The sequence below is a fragment of the Dermacentor andersoni genome, chromosome 3, assembly GCF_023375885.2.
Source record: "Dermacentor andersoni chromosome 3, qqDerAnde1_hic_scaffold, whole genome shotgun sequence".
Lineage (NCBI taxonomy): Eukaryota > Metazoa > Arthropoda > Arachnida > Ixodida > Ixodidae > Dermacentor > Dermacentor andersoni.
The window spans coordinates 104,922,732-104,936,778 of record NC_092816.1 but is presented as its reverse complement, the minus strand read 5'-3'; the positions used below and the strand labels follow the sequence as shown (position 1 = coordinate 104,936,778).

The 14,047-nt window shown below is 50.1% G+C and overlaps 1 protein-coding gene and 2 non-coding genes across 5 annotated transcripts in view; 1 reads left to right on the top strand and 2 right to left on the bottom strand.

Annotated features, from left to right (window-relative positions):
- Nucleotides 1-416: 416 nt before the first annotated feature.
- The window catches only part of LOC126540690 (uncharacterized), a 115,367-nt gene continuing 101,736 nt past the window's right edge, over nucleotides 417-14,047 (bottom strand). For 2 of the 3 annotated variants that reach the window (XM_072287269.1, XM_072287270.1), the window contains exons 5-6: nucleotides 6,430-6,650; nucleotides 417-5,824 (exon numbers count right to left, since the gene is read on the bottom strand). In XM_072287269.1, the coding sequence (XP_072143370.1) occupies nucleotides 4,965-5,824; nucleotides 6,430-6,650 (1,081 nt within the window). In that variant the 3' untranslated portion in view covers nucleotides 417-4,964. The remainder of the gene's footprint in view (nucleotides 5,825-6,429; nucleotides 6,651-14,047) is intronic. The other variant, XM_072287271.1, reaches the window with a different exon arrangement.
- TRNAS-CGA (transfer RNA serine (anticodon CGA)) lies at nucleotides 7,962-8,034 on the bottom strand. The gene has a single exon. It is a non-coding gene; the product is annotated as a tRNA-Ser (tRNA).
- Nucleotides 8,437-8,509, top strand: TRNAS-CGA (transfer RNA serine (anticodon CGA)). The gene has a single exon. It is a non-coding gene; the product is annotated as a tRNA-Ser (tRNA).

Genomic DNA, 14,047 nt, shown 5'->3' with positions numbered 1-14,047 from the left:
TGTGAACAAGAGGACGTTGTGAGGTGAAGAGGAGGTTGAAGTGTCTCGACGATCGGTAGATGGTGGTACCCTGACTACTGAGCTACAACCTCGTAACTGTGTATATTGTAAATACGTATATTTTCTTCCATGCAACATTTCGTTTGTTGTTTTCTTCTAAGAGTAAAAATGTTCTTATCCCTACCTTACCGACGTACGGGGAAATAATGGCTGCACGACACACGCGAGCCGTACTTCCGCTGAGCCTTCTTGAGACTTCTTAGCGGCACTATATTAAAAGCACCGCAAATTACTTTTTTGCTAATTACCATTGTGCACCATGACGTGTCCGTCGAACGCGGTGAGAGACGTCGTAGCTCCGAAGAGCAAGGCAGAGTGAGAGAAAGGCAAAAGAAATAACCAGGCATGTAGAGTCGTTCTTGGTTTCATTATACAGTCGTAGTTCATTTTATTGTTCAGACACGCATCACTCCGCTCATCCAGAAGTGTTCTGTCCCTCGTTTTCTCGCTCCTCTTTGAACAATAACGCATGCAGGTGGATTTATGTACAGCGATGCGGATTTCTCCTGCATGGAGCAATGGAGGCGAGAGCGAGACATAGCAATGTTGGTTTCTTTCTTTTTTTCCCTTCCTGGATTTGCACCCGCTCACACAGTGACACGAACACACGTGAAAGTGCGTACTCACACATACAAATAAAATAAAATAAAAAGTAAAATAAAGGGGAAAAAGAATGCAAAGGAAAGGAACAAAGGAGCGGAGACATCAGAATTTGAGCTTTCGTCAGATGTCACTTCACTGCCGATAAGCAACGATAATAAAAAAAAAAAAATATACATAAAGAACGAGATCTATGGCTAGCTTTAAACGCGTAATCTCACAAGAACACTGGAACAAAGAAACGTCCACTGGGCGCTGTCCTCCAAATTTGTTCACAAGCACGCATGCTACAACCTTATCGGGCAATATTTTATCGATGCAAAAACCAAGAACTCAAACAGACGCAAAGAATAAACAGAGCAGCGACACGGGAGGAAGAACAGTGAAACCAACATCACCTGGCACACCCTATATGTACGTACGTCGTATATGTACACGCGGCCATAACCGGAATGAAAGCTTTTTCTCTGATATGTCGACCGACCACTCACGGTCACGAGTCGTGTGTACTACGTGATGTTGGTTTCACGTTACTTCGTCACGTGTCACGGCTCGTAGTCCTTTGGTAGGGCAAATTTGGTTAGTCTTGTTCTTGAAAAGGCCATGAATGTCTATCTGTATGTGCGAATGCTATACAGTGAATAAAGTCGCATGACTGTGCTCTGTCTGCATGTTCCTTCGTTCCAGTGTTTTTGCCTGATCCTGCGCTCTATAAGCTTCCATCAGTTCGCAAAACAGCGTCGATTGCGCAGTGTCGAAAAGCAATGATGTTTTGCACTGCTCGATATACATTTCTTCTCCACCCAGCATCTCGTGAGTGCGTAACGACAGTCGATTTCGTTTACGTCATAACGTTTCACACGCCCACTCCGTGACGTCACGTTGCCGTCGATTGCACAATAATCGGCGACAGGTCCAAATCAAAGAATGCGGCGGTGAATGAACCGCTCTTCAAATCAAGGAATATTTGTGTAGATGCTCCAGCCAATTGCATTCACTCATTTCGATGACGTCACAGTGGAGGATGCATGCGTCGATCGATATCGGCGTCTCTCGGGAACTATGTTTTGGAGCGCGCCGACACACAGGCGCGGTGTAGTGCGGCTTTCTGGGCGGAAGCTTGTGTAGTGAATTTTTAGGTTGTCACTGAGGGTAAGCTCGTCTGGCCAGAAAGACAAGAAAAAGCTAGCTCATAAATAGTTATCGCACGCTTGACGAGTTTCTTTTGTCCGTCATTTGCAAACAGTCAGTGGAAGCGCAATATATATAAAAGGTACACAGAAGACGCAATCGAAATTGTGATGTCTCCGATCCCTTGCAGTCAAGGAACCGTCTTTGGTAAGACACAAATGGGCGTTCACTGCTGACAGCCATACGTGAGCGCGCATTCGCACCCGTCGTATATCTTTCGAAAAAAGCGTAAAGGAAATCACTTTCGAGGTTCTTTCAGCTTTCCCACATAGTATCTTGGTCTTTACGGCAGCGCATTACACGTATTTATATCCACAGCCCTCTAAAAAAAAAGCAAAAAAAAATACCTGTAGACTGTGTCGGGCACCCGGCGAGACCACACATTTAGGCGCGGATGAATACACGACTCACGCGCCGCGCGGGCAAAATTCAGTGATCGCTGCTACGTAAACACTGCATGGGAATCGACAAGGTGAGCACACTTCTGCACCGAGCTTGTTTCATTTCTGTTGCACAGCTTTATTGCGGATTTGGCGATGCCGCGCGCAGTGAAATTTAGTCAGGATTTCTTCAAAAAACAACAAAAAAAAGAATTATACTTGTGGCTTGCTTCAGGTGAAGAAGGTAACGACGCCTTTCTTTTGTTTTATATATGCACGGTGTAATGTCTCCCGCGTCGGGTATGCATTCAAGACCAGACAAGGTCAGGTGACGCGTAAGCGCAGAATTGCTCTGAATACTACTGCTTGCATCTGAATACCGACCGCAGACGATCACATGCTGTTTCAGATTGGCGAAACTTCGGGGAATAAGTACAACACTCTCGCCAACGCGAAGCACTGTTCTGGGTGCATAGGTAATTCTATTAAGTTGAAGACAAGGATAAGATTGCGCAGCATTGCAAGTTTAAAAAACTAGCTCTCATTCCTGTAATCTTCGCATGCCTACAAATAATAAAAAAAAAATATATACGCTCTGGAAGGGTGTTGTAAAATGCACACAACATGGCCTGGCGAGTTTCTAGCGTCACATGCAGCTCTAGCATATGCGCAGATATTGCAGCTGTTTTGTGTCATCTGTATACATATTTATATATTTATACTTTATATATAGTTATATCTATGTACATATCAACTATTGGCGGTGTGCCCACGGTTCCTTCTTAAGTTCTCTCAGGGCCTCGACTGCGGGAGAAAAGTCGCAGCGATACTGTTGACACTGGCGTTGTAAGCATTACAGAAAACGCACATAGCAGGCCTCACTTTGTCTTCGTTTCACTCGATTGCAGCGTTGTCGGGAGACAAGCAAAGAAAAAAAAAAGATATCTCGGTTTGAGGCTGGAAATAGCGTCACGACCTGCGGCAACAAGCCTTAACCATCGCCAACCGGCTTTTTTTTTTTTTTTTTTTTTTTTTTTGTTGTTGTTCAGAAATACGTGCGCAGCCTTCGAGGTAACAGGCCTACTTGTGACGCGCATGTGTGGTCACGCAACGTATGCTTCGCGCAACAACTTGACGACATTTGCTTTAGATAAGAGAGAAAGCAAAAGCACGTCAGTGCACACCAAGACACAATGATTCTATAGCTAATCAGTACGTGCTCTTGAATTTAGGCGATGCGAGTGCCAGCCGAAAGAGACGGGTCGCAATGGCTTCAAATTATTTCGAATTACTACCACAGACCTTCTCTTCCTTAAAAAAATAAATTGCGGTGTAATATAGCATTGAACTGCTTCAATGACTGCATTGCTCCGAGTGTAGAAGAATGGTTTCAGAATTTTAAACGTAAACATGTCGCTTTCTTTCACAATTTTCACCGAGAAAAGACATTTGGCGTGAGTTTGGTCGCGAGGACAACAGGACAACACCGAATTCTTGTCGCGAGCGGAATGCAACGACTACCGACCATTCTTTCCGTCATTCGAATTGCTGTCCACGCAAGTCGGCGTGGCCCTTTTAGCTTTTGCAGCACACTTACGTCAACCAACCTCAGCTTTACGCGCTGTAATGCTCTGTGCTATCCCGGTAACACAAGGCCAGCAAACTTGCCAACTCCGACACGACGAGCGAGTAAAGGAAGTGCAGCTTCTAGTTACGCACTCGCAATAAATCCGTTTTCCGTTCAGTATACGCGCGGTTTCGTAAGCAAAACCTTCTTAAGGCAAGTCACGCACCACGCTCGAGTCCATCATCATCATATCATACAGTTACGTATACATACGTTCCTTTCGTAGCGGAGCTGAGAGATGACAAGCGCTCCCAGCAATTGAAACAGCCTCAAAAAAACAAAAATAATAATAACACACAGGGCACATACGAATGACGTTCACGTATACGGCACATAAACTCGTCCCGAGTCCACAGCAACAGTTTCACGCACATCGTCGGCACACGGCCAGAAAGTTTGACCAGCAAAGCTTTGCGGTCCGTCGATGCTTGCGGACGTGCGTCGTCGTGCACAAACACACGCACAGAGACATACAAACACAAAAAGGACATTCTACACAACATCCTGCAGACGCGAACAATGTACACTCGCACACTCCGCCCCCACTGGCTTCGCGAAGCACCCTATGCATGCTCGCGTGTGCGCGGCAGTAAGCATCACTGGCTAAAACCCAGTTTCATCGAGGCGCTATATGGATATTGATAATGCCTTTCGTTCGTATCACCTCGCTGGGAACGAGGAAAAAGGGTCGGGTAAAAGAAGAAGTCTGGGGGAGCCTGCGGTTGCTTCGCTTACATTTTGTTTGACAAAATGACGTAAACGTAAGCGTTTGACGTAAGCACGCCCTGACATGCACCGTGAACTTCCCTGTCTTCCTTCTTCTCTTCTTACGCCTCACGGCATAAAAATAACCTCTACCGCCCCTGCACTGTTACAAAACGACGTCCAAGACCGTTGTTGGCTTCTGTCGCAGCACCAACAAGCAGATCAAGCGACGTTCACGCACGCGGTAGGGGATTCACCAGTACATGTAACGGCGAGACGTAAACCAGAAGATTTCCACGAGTGCTCCGCGAAGCCACCGCGACACGGAGGGTAGCGGTGCAGCATAGGCGCACACAGTCCGAGCGTCTAAGCACAACGCGCATTGCACACGATCTTGTCAACTAGCAGCCGGCCTTGCTGTCCTGCTGCGCGGCCGCTATGGCAGCCGCGGCCGCGGCGGCCATCGAGTCCCTGCGACGCTGCTCGAGTCCGTTCACAATGTTCTCGATGCTCCTCAGGTCGCTCGAGGTGGACCGCGAGGAGAGCGGGGACGAAGCGCGCTTCCTCGTCGACGACGCCGACGCGGCAGCCAGCGAGACGCCGGAGGGGAACCCCCCGGAGGTGCTCCGGCAGGGCGAACCCTCCGAGGACGAGTTGCAGCCGTCGTCCGAGTTCGCGGGCGTGCCGGGCTTGCTCGAGCACGACGGAGCGGCGGACGACGTCCCGCAGTCCGGTATGAGAGGGGGCGGAGAGGTCGACGAAGACGGAGGCGTCGGGTGCCGTTGGTGTAGCCTCGGAAAGGCCGTCTCGAGCGGCGACCGCGGAGCGGGCGGCGGGGAGCCGTCTTCGTCGAGGAAGCCTCCGCCCGGCCGGAACCGGAACGGAGACTGCGGCGAAGGCGCCCCGAACGGACTGCCCGGCACGGCGTAAGGCGAGAAGCGGTGCTGCTTCAGCCTGGCGGCTACCTCGGAGTAGCCGGCCGGGTTCAGCAGCGGGTGGTTGGCCGCCATGAGAAAGGAGAGCGCGGCGGGGTTGGCTGCCGCTGCGGCGGCCGCGGCCGCGCCCGGGAAGAACAGCTGCGGCAGCGTCAGCCCCGGCGGGTACAGCGACGGCGGGTAGAAGTACGGCAGCAGGGGCGACGGCTGCGGCAGTCCCGAGGCCGCGGCGCTCGAGGACAGCTTGCCGCCTCGGTCGTGCAGGTCGACGGAGCCGGTGCTGCTGAGGGGCGAGCGGCCGTCGAGGCGGTCGTCGCGCCGGTCTTCTGCGGTGACGGAGTGCAGAGGAACGGAATTGGGATCACGAAAACAAAAGCCTCGCTATTTCCGCGGTGTTGTTATATATTGCATTTGTTATACTTAAAAAAAAAAAAACGCTTGAGGACGTTAGCTCTATGAATTATGACAATTTAAAAAAAAATGCCCTTATTCAATTGAGTTGCTCTGATGTACTCACGAATACGACTTGAGCAGCTGTCTCAACGATATATAGCACCATCACTGTTGTAAAGTTCCTTTGCTTCCGCTGCACTCTGACTTTGTGTCCGATATATATACACCGTGGGATGTTGTAGTATACGGAAGCTACGTAATGTGTCAAATCATATAGCTGTTTCTCCCTTTTCAATTACGCCGACTGTTTACGTATACATATGATTTCTTGAAATCACAACGAGTAATATATATATAAAGAGTGTTGGCATACTCGTACGTGCAAAAGAGTGCGCTCAGAGTCTCGGCTTCCAGCTTATAATTATATATGCTCAAGCGCCTTTCGCAAGCTACCGGCACGCCAGACGCAAAAGTTTGCGCAAGACGGCGAATGTGCGCATCGTGTAGAGAGAGAGAGAGAGAGAGAGAGATTCCATACCGGAGTCACGACCAGGGCTGGAGCCGAGCACGCCGTCCGGCCTGAGGTCCGACGCCTCGCCGACGTCCAGCTTGTCGTCGTCGTCGCTCGAGTCCTCCTGGCCGGACACCAGCGTCGCGTGGTGGTGGTGGTTGGTGGCCGACATGCGGCCGCCCATCGACGACCCCTGGGAACCCCCGTGCAGGGAAGACGGCGCCTGCTGCAGCAGCATCGCCTGTCTCCTGCGACAAAGCACAAGGGCGAACCCGACGGGGGTCTTCCTATAGCCACTGGCCGTGTGCAAACAACGCGAGCCTTTCCCTCGACACAGCGAGCCGTGCTACAACAACAACAACAACAACAACAACAACAACAACAACAATCGCAGAGCAGTAGTATAGGTTTTGGCTCAGCCTCCAAACAACTTCCGGCCAGAATCTGAAACGCAGTTGACTTCATCAGTAGACATGACTTGAATCTTTCATTGCCATCTACAGCACACATTATAACTGGACGGGACCAGAGGAACATCGACCAGGAAGGTAACGCAAAAATTGACACAAAGAAACGCGAAATCGACGGTGGTTTCAAGAACTCTCTATCTAGTCTGGACATGGGCGGATCGATGGGAAACTGACCTGATCGAGACGAGCGGGCAAGTGATCGACGCCACCGTCAATAATGGCGTCGAATAGGATTGACCTTTGGGAAGGTCGGTGCACGTCAAAGAAAGTTTTGAGCGACTTGAACACTTGCGGTGCTCCAAGTCAAAGAACGTATTAAACCGTACAGCTACAGCTGCCTGTCGAAGACAAGTCAGCAGCACATATATATACTTGCAGAGAAAACCCATCGCACAGAAACGTGGCGCTTGCAAAGTCTCAAGTACACTTTGTGGTTTAAATGCTGAACTGGGGTATGCCTTCGTCCCACGTTACCTTCATTAAAGGGTGAGGCCATCTTATATACATGACAAGGATTCGGAACGGCCCCAACCAAAAAGCAATGGTTTAAAGTAAACACGTGGCGATTTGCTGTATCACAGGGGCCGTCGAAGAACGTTGAGAACGTTCCCAATTTGAACCTAGTGAATAAATAAATCTGCTCTCCGGCGTTTTGTAGAAGCGCCCTGATCGGAATGTTGGCGTCCTGTTACTCACGCGCCAGGTTTATGAAACCACGCGTAGTCAGGTTTTCTTTTTCTTCCCAATACGCGCATAGCCCGCTTAAAAAAATATTAAGAGATATAGTAGCTATATACATAGGTGAGTGGTAATTTGATCGCCTTCCCTATTATGCCAAATGTGATTCGAATTCGGCTCTGCATCCCATGCGCACTGTAACAATTGCATTTATTAATATTACATGCCCTTCCTTCTTTTAATAAATGAGAAGAGAGGGGGTTAACCGAGGGTCCCGATTTTTATTAGTCATATCATGAGAAGCCAACAAACACTGACACCAAGGACAACATAGGGGAAATTACTTGTGTTTAATAAATGAAATAAGGAAACGATAAGTTAATGGAAATTAAAGTGGATGAAAAAACAGCTTGCCGCAGGTGGGAACCGAACCCACAACCTTCGCATTTCGCGTGCGATGCTCTACCAATTGAGCTACCGCGGCGCTGTTTCCCCATCCACTTTCTTGGGTATTTATGTGTCCTAGTAGAACCCTGGGAGTGTTAGCCAGCGCCATCACTCGCATACCTTGGCGGCGGACGTGGAACGTCCTTCTTGCCGCAGGCGTCACGAGAACGTGACGTCCTCGTGACGTTCTCGTGACGTGACGTCTTGCCGCAGGCGTCACGAGAACGTGACGTCTTGCCGCAGGCGTCACGAGAACGTGACGCCTGCGGCAAGACGTCACGTCACGAGAACGTCACGAGGACGTCACGTTCTCGTGACGCCTGCGGCAAGAAGGACGTTCCACGTCCGCCGCCAAGGTATGCGAGTGATGGCGCTGGCTAACACTCCCAGGGTTCTACTAGGACACATAAATACCCAAGAAAGTGGATGGGGAAACAGCGCCGCGGTAGCTCAATTGGTAGAGCATCGCACGCGAAATGCGAAGGTTGTGGGTTCGGTTCCCACCTGCGGCAAGCTGTTTTTTCATCCACTTTAATTTCCATTAACTTATCGTTTCCTTATTTCATTTATTAAACACAAGTGATTTCCCCTATGTTGTCCTTGGTGTCAGTGTTTGTTGGCTTCTCATGACTTCCTTCTTTTAGTTATTTCAGATTGCAATATTTGCTTCGGCGAAAGCCTCTTGATTATACCGAGTGAAGCTTTTCTGACTTGTGCGAATACGCCTTTCGAATTCCACAAATGGCTCGAACAATTTAGGCTCCCGATTGAATCAATGTACAGATACGCCTTACAAGAAAGTTCTTAGAAAGTCCATAGATACTTTTTGTGTGTTTTTTGTTTTTAGCTTTCAAACAGACCAATATGGAGTATATACATACATACATACATATATATATATATATATATATATATATATATATATATATATATATATATATATATATATATATATATATATATATATATATATATATATATATATATACATATATATATATATATATAGGCCAGTCATTTTCCACTTCGATCTCTCCGCAGCAACTCATTTATCAGAGAACCGAAAGACGGCGCCTGACGAGACAGCGGCATTAACGATGATCGTTAAAGCGCTTGCTTTTCGATTTCCCCTTATAACGCAGGCAGTTGAGGAAGTCAATAGGCACCCGGAAACACGAATATAAAGAAAGAAAGAAAAAGAAAGAACGAACCACTCGTCAGGGCAGCAGCACGTACGCATAAACCTCATTTCCATGGGAACGCCCTCGTTAATGGTTACCCCTTTGAGTCATGAACGACGGCGACGACAGGAGCGCATCGGTTTTATAGCTCCGGAGTCGAGACGCCGCGCGCCTGCGCACGCAGAGAGAGAGAGAGAGAGAGAGAGAGAGAAAGGCCACCAGCGAAGCCACGCGAACGTGACGCGGCATGCAGCCCCCCAAAACCAGACCGCTTATTAATAGAACCACGCGTTACCGTAGCGAGAAAAGAAAGAAACACCGATGGCAGGGAAGAAGCTATGTGGGCCGTGCATGTGTATGTGTCCGTGTATGTACGTTGGGTTAGCGAGGCTCCGGACCTTTAAAGAACGCGTACGTATACACACACCGCCTACGCGCGCTGATGGTTCGGGCGACGTGATGACGGTTTGCAAGCGCTAGACTCGGAGAACAATGGAGCGCGAGGGAAAGAGCAACGAAAGATGGACGGCGCATGAACAAGAGCGGCGAACTATATATATGTGCACGCTAAAGCGCTCGCTCACGCCAGCCCCATCAATTCTGGCACTGCTTGACGTACGGTGCGTACGAGCGCGTCTAATAGTCGTATAAAAGGGTTTAGCAAAGCCGCGCCTCGTTACGCCAGATGGAGCGGTTACGGCGAGGAACAACCTCCAGGGAGAATACGCGGCAAATCCGTTTCTGTATGACCGCGTGTAAACGTTCTCTCGCGCTCTGGAAGAGGCCCTGCGAGGTCGTGCGCGCGAATGCAGGAAATTCGCGAGCGCGCTTCTCCGCATTACACATTTGCCCAACTATAACGGTGTGGCACCGCTCGAAGTTTCAAACAAAGACGAGGCTTATATCTCGCTAACGGTTTTTACCAAGAGAGCCGGTTCTACCTATATCACGAGAAAAGCACAACTACAAAAACGACTCCACCGTCATTAGCTTGGCAGACTGGCTGGCGGGAAAGCTGGCTTTACATTTATGAAAAGAGTCCGCATGCAGGTTAAGAAGTATACTAACGAGCCTGCTTAATGGGGTGGGAGCGGGGGAGGGAGTGGAGGCGACGAGGGAAAAGAAAGTACGCTACGTTCGTCAAGCAGGATGACTGCGGCGTAGGTCACGTGGACGTTGCACGCAGCATAACTGCCATTAACGGGGTTTACGGCAGTTATAAATGAGTATGGAGAAAACCAGTTGGTGGAGCTGTAGATGTGCGGCGTATGTATACGCTTGCGACTCTCTGTGACCGACAAACTGCGGGCGTTCTTACTTTTATCTAAAGCTTAGTTTTTATAGTAAAGCTTGTCACATTACACGGCAAACAAGCTGGTCAACGACGTTGTCCGCGAACAGCGTACTGTGTAGGCTGTACTGTCGCACGGAAATCGAGAACACGTCGTTGCCAGTGATACTAGCAAGTGCTGCTTCGCTGTAACAACAGAAACGATGTCAGCTCGCCGTTGTTCGTGGACAATGCTGGCCGACTTGTCACCCCGTGTGAAAGTCGCCGTTCCCCCACCCTACTCCCCACCCCAACCTTATGAGCGCGTATTAACAGAAGGCTCCAACGCTAGAGTTGTTCGCAAGAGCCAGTCACAACCAATACTGAAGTTGGACATATCCTTAGCAAAGGTGACCGGCTAACAGCAAAACTAACTTACGAGCGAAACGCTTTGCGAATTCAGGCTACGAAGATTTGCTTCTTCGTGGGCCGAAACTTCTCATATATGCTTCTTGCGTTGCTCCTCCCACATTTCTTCACGTGCCTTTTCAAAAGCTCGAAAGTATAACGGGGTCACGATTCATCCATCCCGTAAAGCTGCACGGTGCGAGATCAGTACACGGGACGAACGTCGCGGAGCGCCACGGCGATAGTGCGCGTGCGTCTGCGCATAATGCGTGCAGGCGAAGCAGCTGCGCGTCTACGCTGCGAACGAGGCAAGCCGCGCACGTCGGCGTCGTTAGGGGGCGTCTCCCCGCCCGCAGCAGAACGAACGACACCGGAGGTCGCGGAAGAGGGGTGGGGTGTTTATTAACGGCACGGCTTGCAAGGTTCCGCAACCATCTAGTTTATAGCGCGCGCCAAAGCGACGCGCGAGTGCTTTAAAGTACGCAAGGACGAGAAGATAAGCAGAAACAAACAAACAAAGGAAATCTGGCAACAACCAGAACGCAGAAGCAACTTTACAGAACAAGGAGAAGAATAACGACCCGCGAGCGGCAGGAAGCCGCGAGGCGGAGGCGAAGCGCGATTTCAATAATGGCCGCCGCCCCCGCGGATGCATGCGCCCGCGGAGACAGAACGGCCTATATATCGCACACCCGTCCGTATGCAGCGCAGTGCTCGTACAATGTACGCCTACGCGCAGACGTTAACAGCTCGTAATGAATATACGTGACACTCGTACGGAACGAAGCGCATATATGTCTAGGTACCGGCGCTATAGCTAATTAACGACGCGTCGCGGGTGCCTTTTAAAGCTTAATGGGCGCGGTCGGGTATGCATAACCGCGTCGCACGCGCGCACTACCGGGCGCTAACGGGATTCGCGGAGCATTGCGTGCGCATCTGATCGCATATTCATCGGCGATCCCGCAACAGCGGCGCCGCGAACGTCGTGCACTGCAGAGGTGCCGAGCGCGGCGTGTAATCGCACGACATGCGTCGCGCGTATACGCACACACACACCGCGGCGACAGACGTGATCGGGCAGCGCGCTTAAACGGCGCGACAGTTCTGCCGAAGCACTCTCTCTCTCTCTCTCCATCTCTCTTTGGCGCCATTACGGTTGCAGCAGGCGAGGCAACGCAGTGCGTGCACGTTGTGACATACATGTATAGTGACGGCGTGTCGAAACAGGCGACGAATCGCTCGGCGACCGCTGTCGAAACTAATGTCGATGCACGACCTATCGCGCGCGGTGAAACACGCGCCCGAAGCGCGTACACGCGGTGTAGTTGCACGTCTCCCGCAAGGACGCAGGAGCTATGCGATAACGGGCGCCGCTTCGAAGGAAGAAAGCGGGGGCGCGATAGGGCGTGGAAAAAATGGAAACCGCCCACCACGCCGCAGGCGATAATGCGCCGCGTTGCGGACGTCATCGGCAGGAAGTGCGCAAATACATATGCCAATCCGAGTTCGGTTTCTACGCACGCAGTTTGCCCAACGACATTCGAAATTCTGTGGCATGTTTCTCCTGTCAACTCTGTCGTTCTCTCCCCCGCCCCCCCGCTTACCCACACACATACGCACGCACACGCTCACAGTTACAGAAGGTAGCATATATCCCGAAGCATTCTTATACTGTTCCAGCGTTGTTATTCCGTTTGGTTTCAAGCGGCACAAAGCTGAACTGTTTATGGGATACGATCATCATTTAGAGCAGTAACCGGAGGAACAACAGCCAGTTGTGAAGTGTACCGGATGCTGTAGCAAAAGGGCCGAGTCACAGAGTGCACTGGTCGCCTCTACGGCGCAGCGCGTCTGAACGCCAATTAATCAGCATACAGGTTCGCGGTGGTTCGATACTGGATGACCGCTTGAAAGCAAAAAGGTACGCATAACGACAGTAACGACACGATCCAACAAATACAACTAAGTACTCAGCTTCTAAATTGACGGTACGATATTCGACGGGAAACGCGCATGCGCACTGCTGCAGCTTGGCTGAGGAGCGAGCGTGCTGCGCGCAACGGGTCACCGAGTTAAAATTCTGACCGCACTCGATCGTCTCGATCGCCATGGTAACGACCACGTATACGGGGAAGCCGAGAGTCACGGGGTGCAAATGGAGCCTGAAAGCAAGCGGTTTTGTTGTTACGTGACTTTCGCTACAATGACAAACTCCCAGCTTAAAGCCCAGCGGATAATTGCCCTCATGCGACCCCGCCATGCGTGTACACACGGCTCCACTCCGTTGAGCCATCGCGGCACTTCGTTTTATTAGAGTCGTCGGCGGCCAACAGAAGTCAGTGGGTTTATGTTGCGCTCGCGCTCAAGAGAAGGAGCAGGCGGGTCCGGATGTGCAAGCGGCAAAGGCAACGAAGAAAGGAAGTGAACACGAGGACTATATGGCAAAGACCAACTTAGTTAAAAGGAAGCATCAACGGGGATTTATGACATTATATATAGCCCAGTGACTCCTGGCATAATCTTAATGTGGCTTTCAAATTCACCTGCCGGCCAAAATAGTGTGCCGTTAGTGCGGTCGTGCAATCTTCAACTATAGCATTAACTGCGATGCACTTAAGCTCCGCTATTATAAGAACGATAACTATAGTGCGTCTTAAAGCGACGAGCTGAAAAATATGATCTCTTTCTTTTTTCCGAACGAGAGTTGACAGAGAGAGAGAGAGAGATAGAAAAGCAAATGAATGACCGGGAGGCTAACCACAGATTATCTTCGGTTGGCTACCCTGTACCGGGTAAGGGGAAATGGGCACGAAGGATGAGAGAAGAAAGAAGAAAAGAGAAAACAATAAAGAATTGTTTCACTGTGCACGCTGTCGCGCAGTGCTGCGAAGGCGTCACATATTCATACACAGTGTCGACGTCCCGCTAGTATATACATTCAACGTCACGCAGTGCGAAGCCAAAACGTACGGCACATTCCGCTGTCTCTTAGATAACGCAGATAAGAATATATGAGAAAAGAATACCCAAAAGGCAGGGGCTTAAACGGTACTGAGCCTTATTGGGTACATGCACTGACGAAAGAGTGGGAAATAAAGAAAAAATAATATTAAGAAAAGCAGGGAACGTTAAGAGTTGACGAGCACCGGTGTCGCCGGCGTGTTGAAGTTGGAACTCTCAGCGCAATG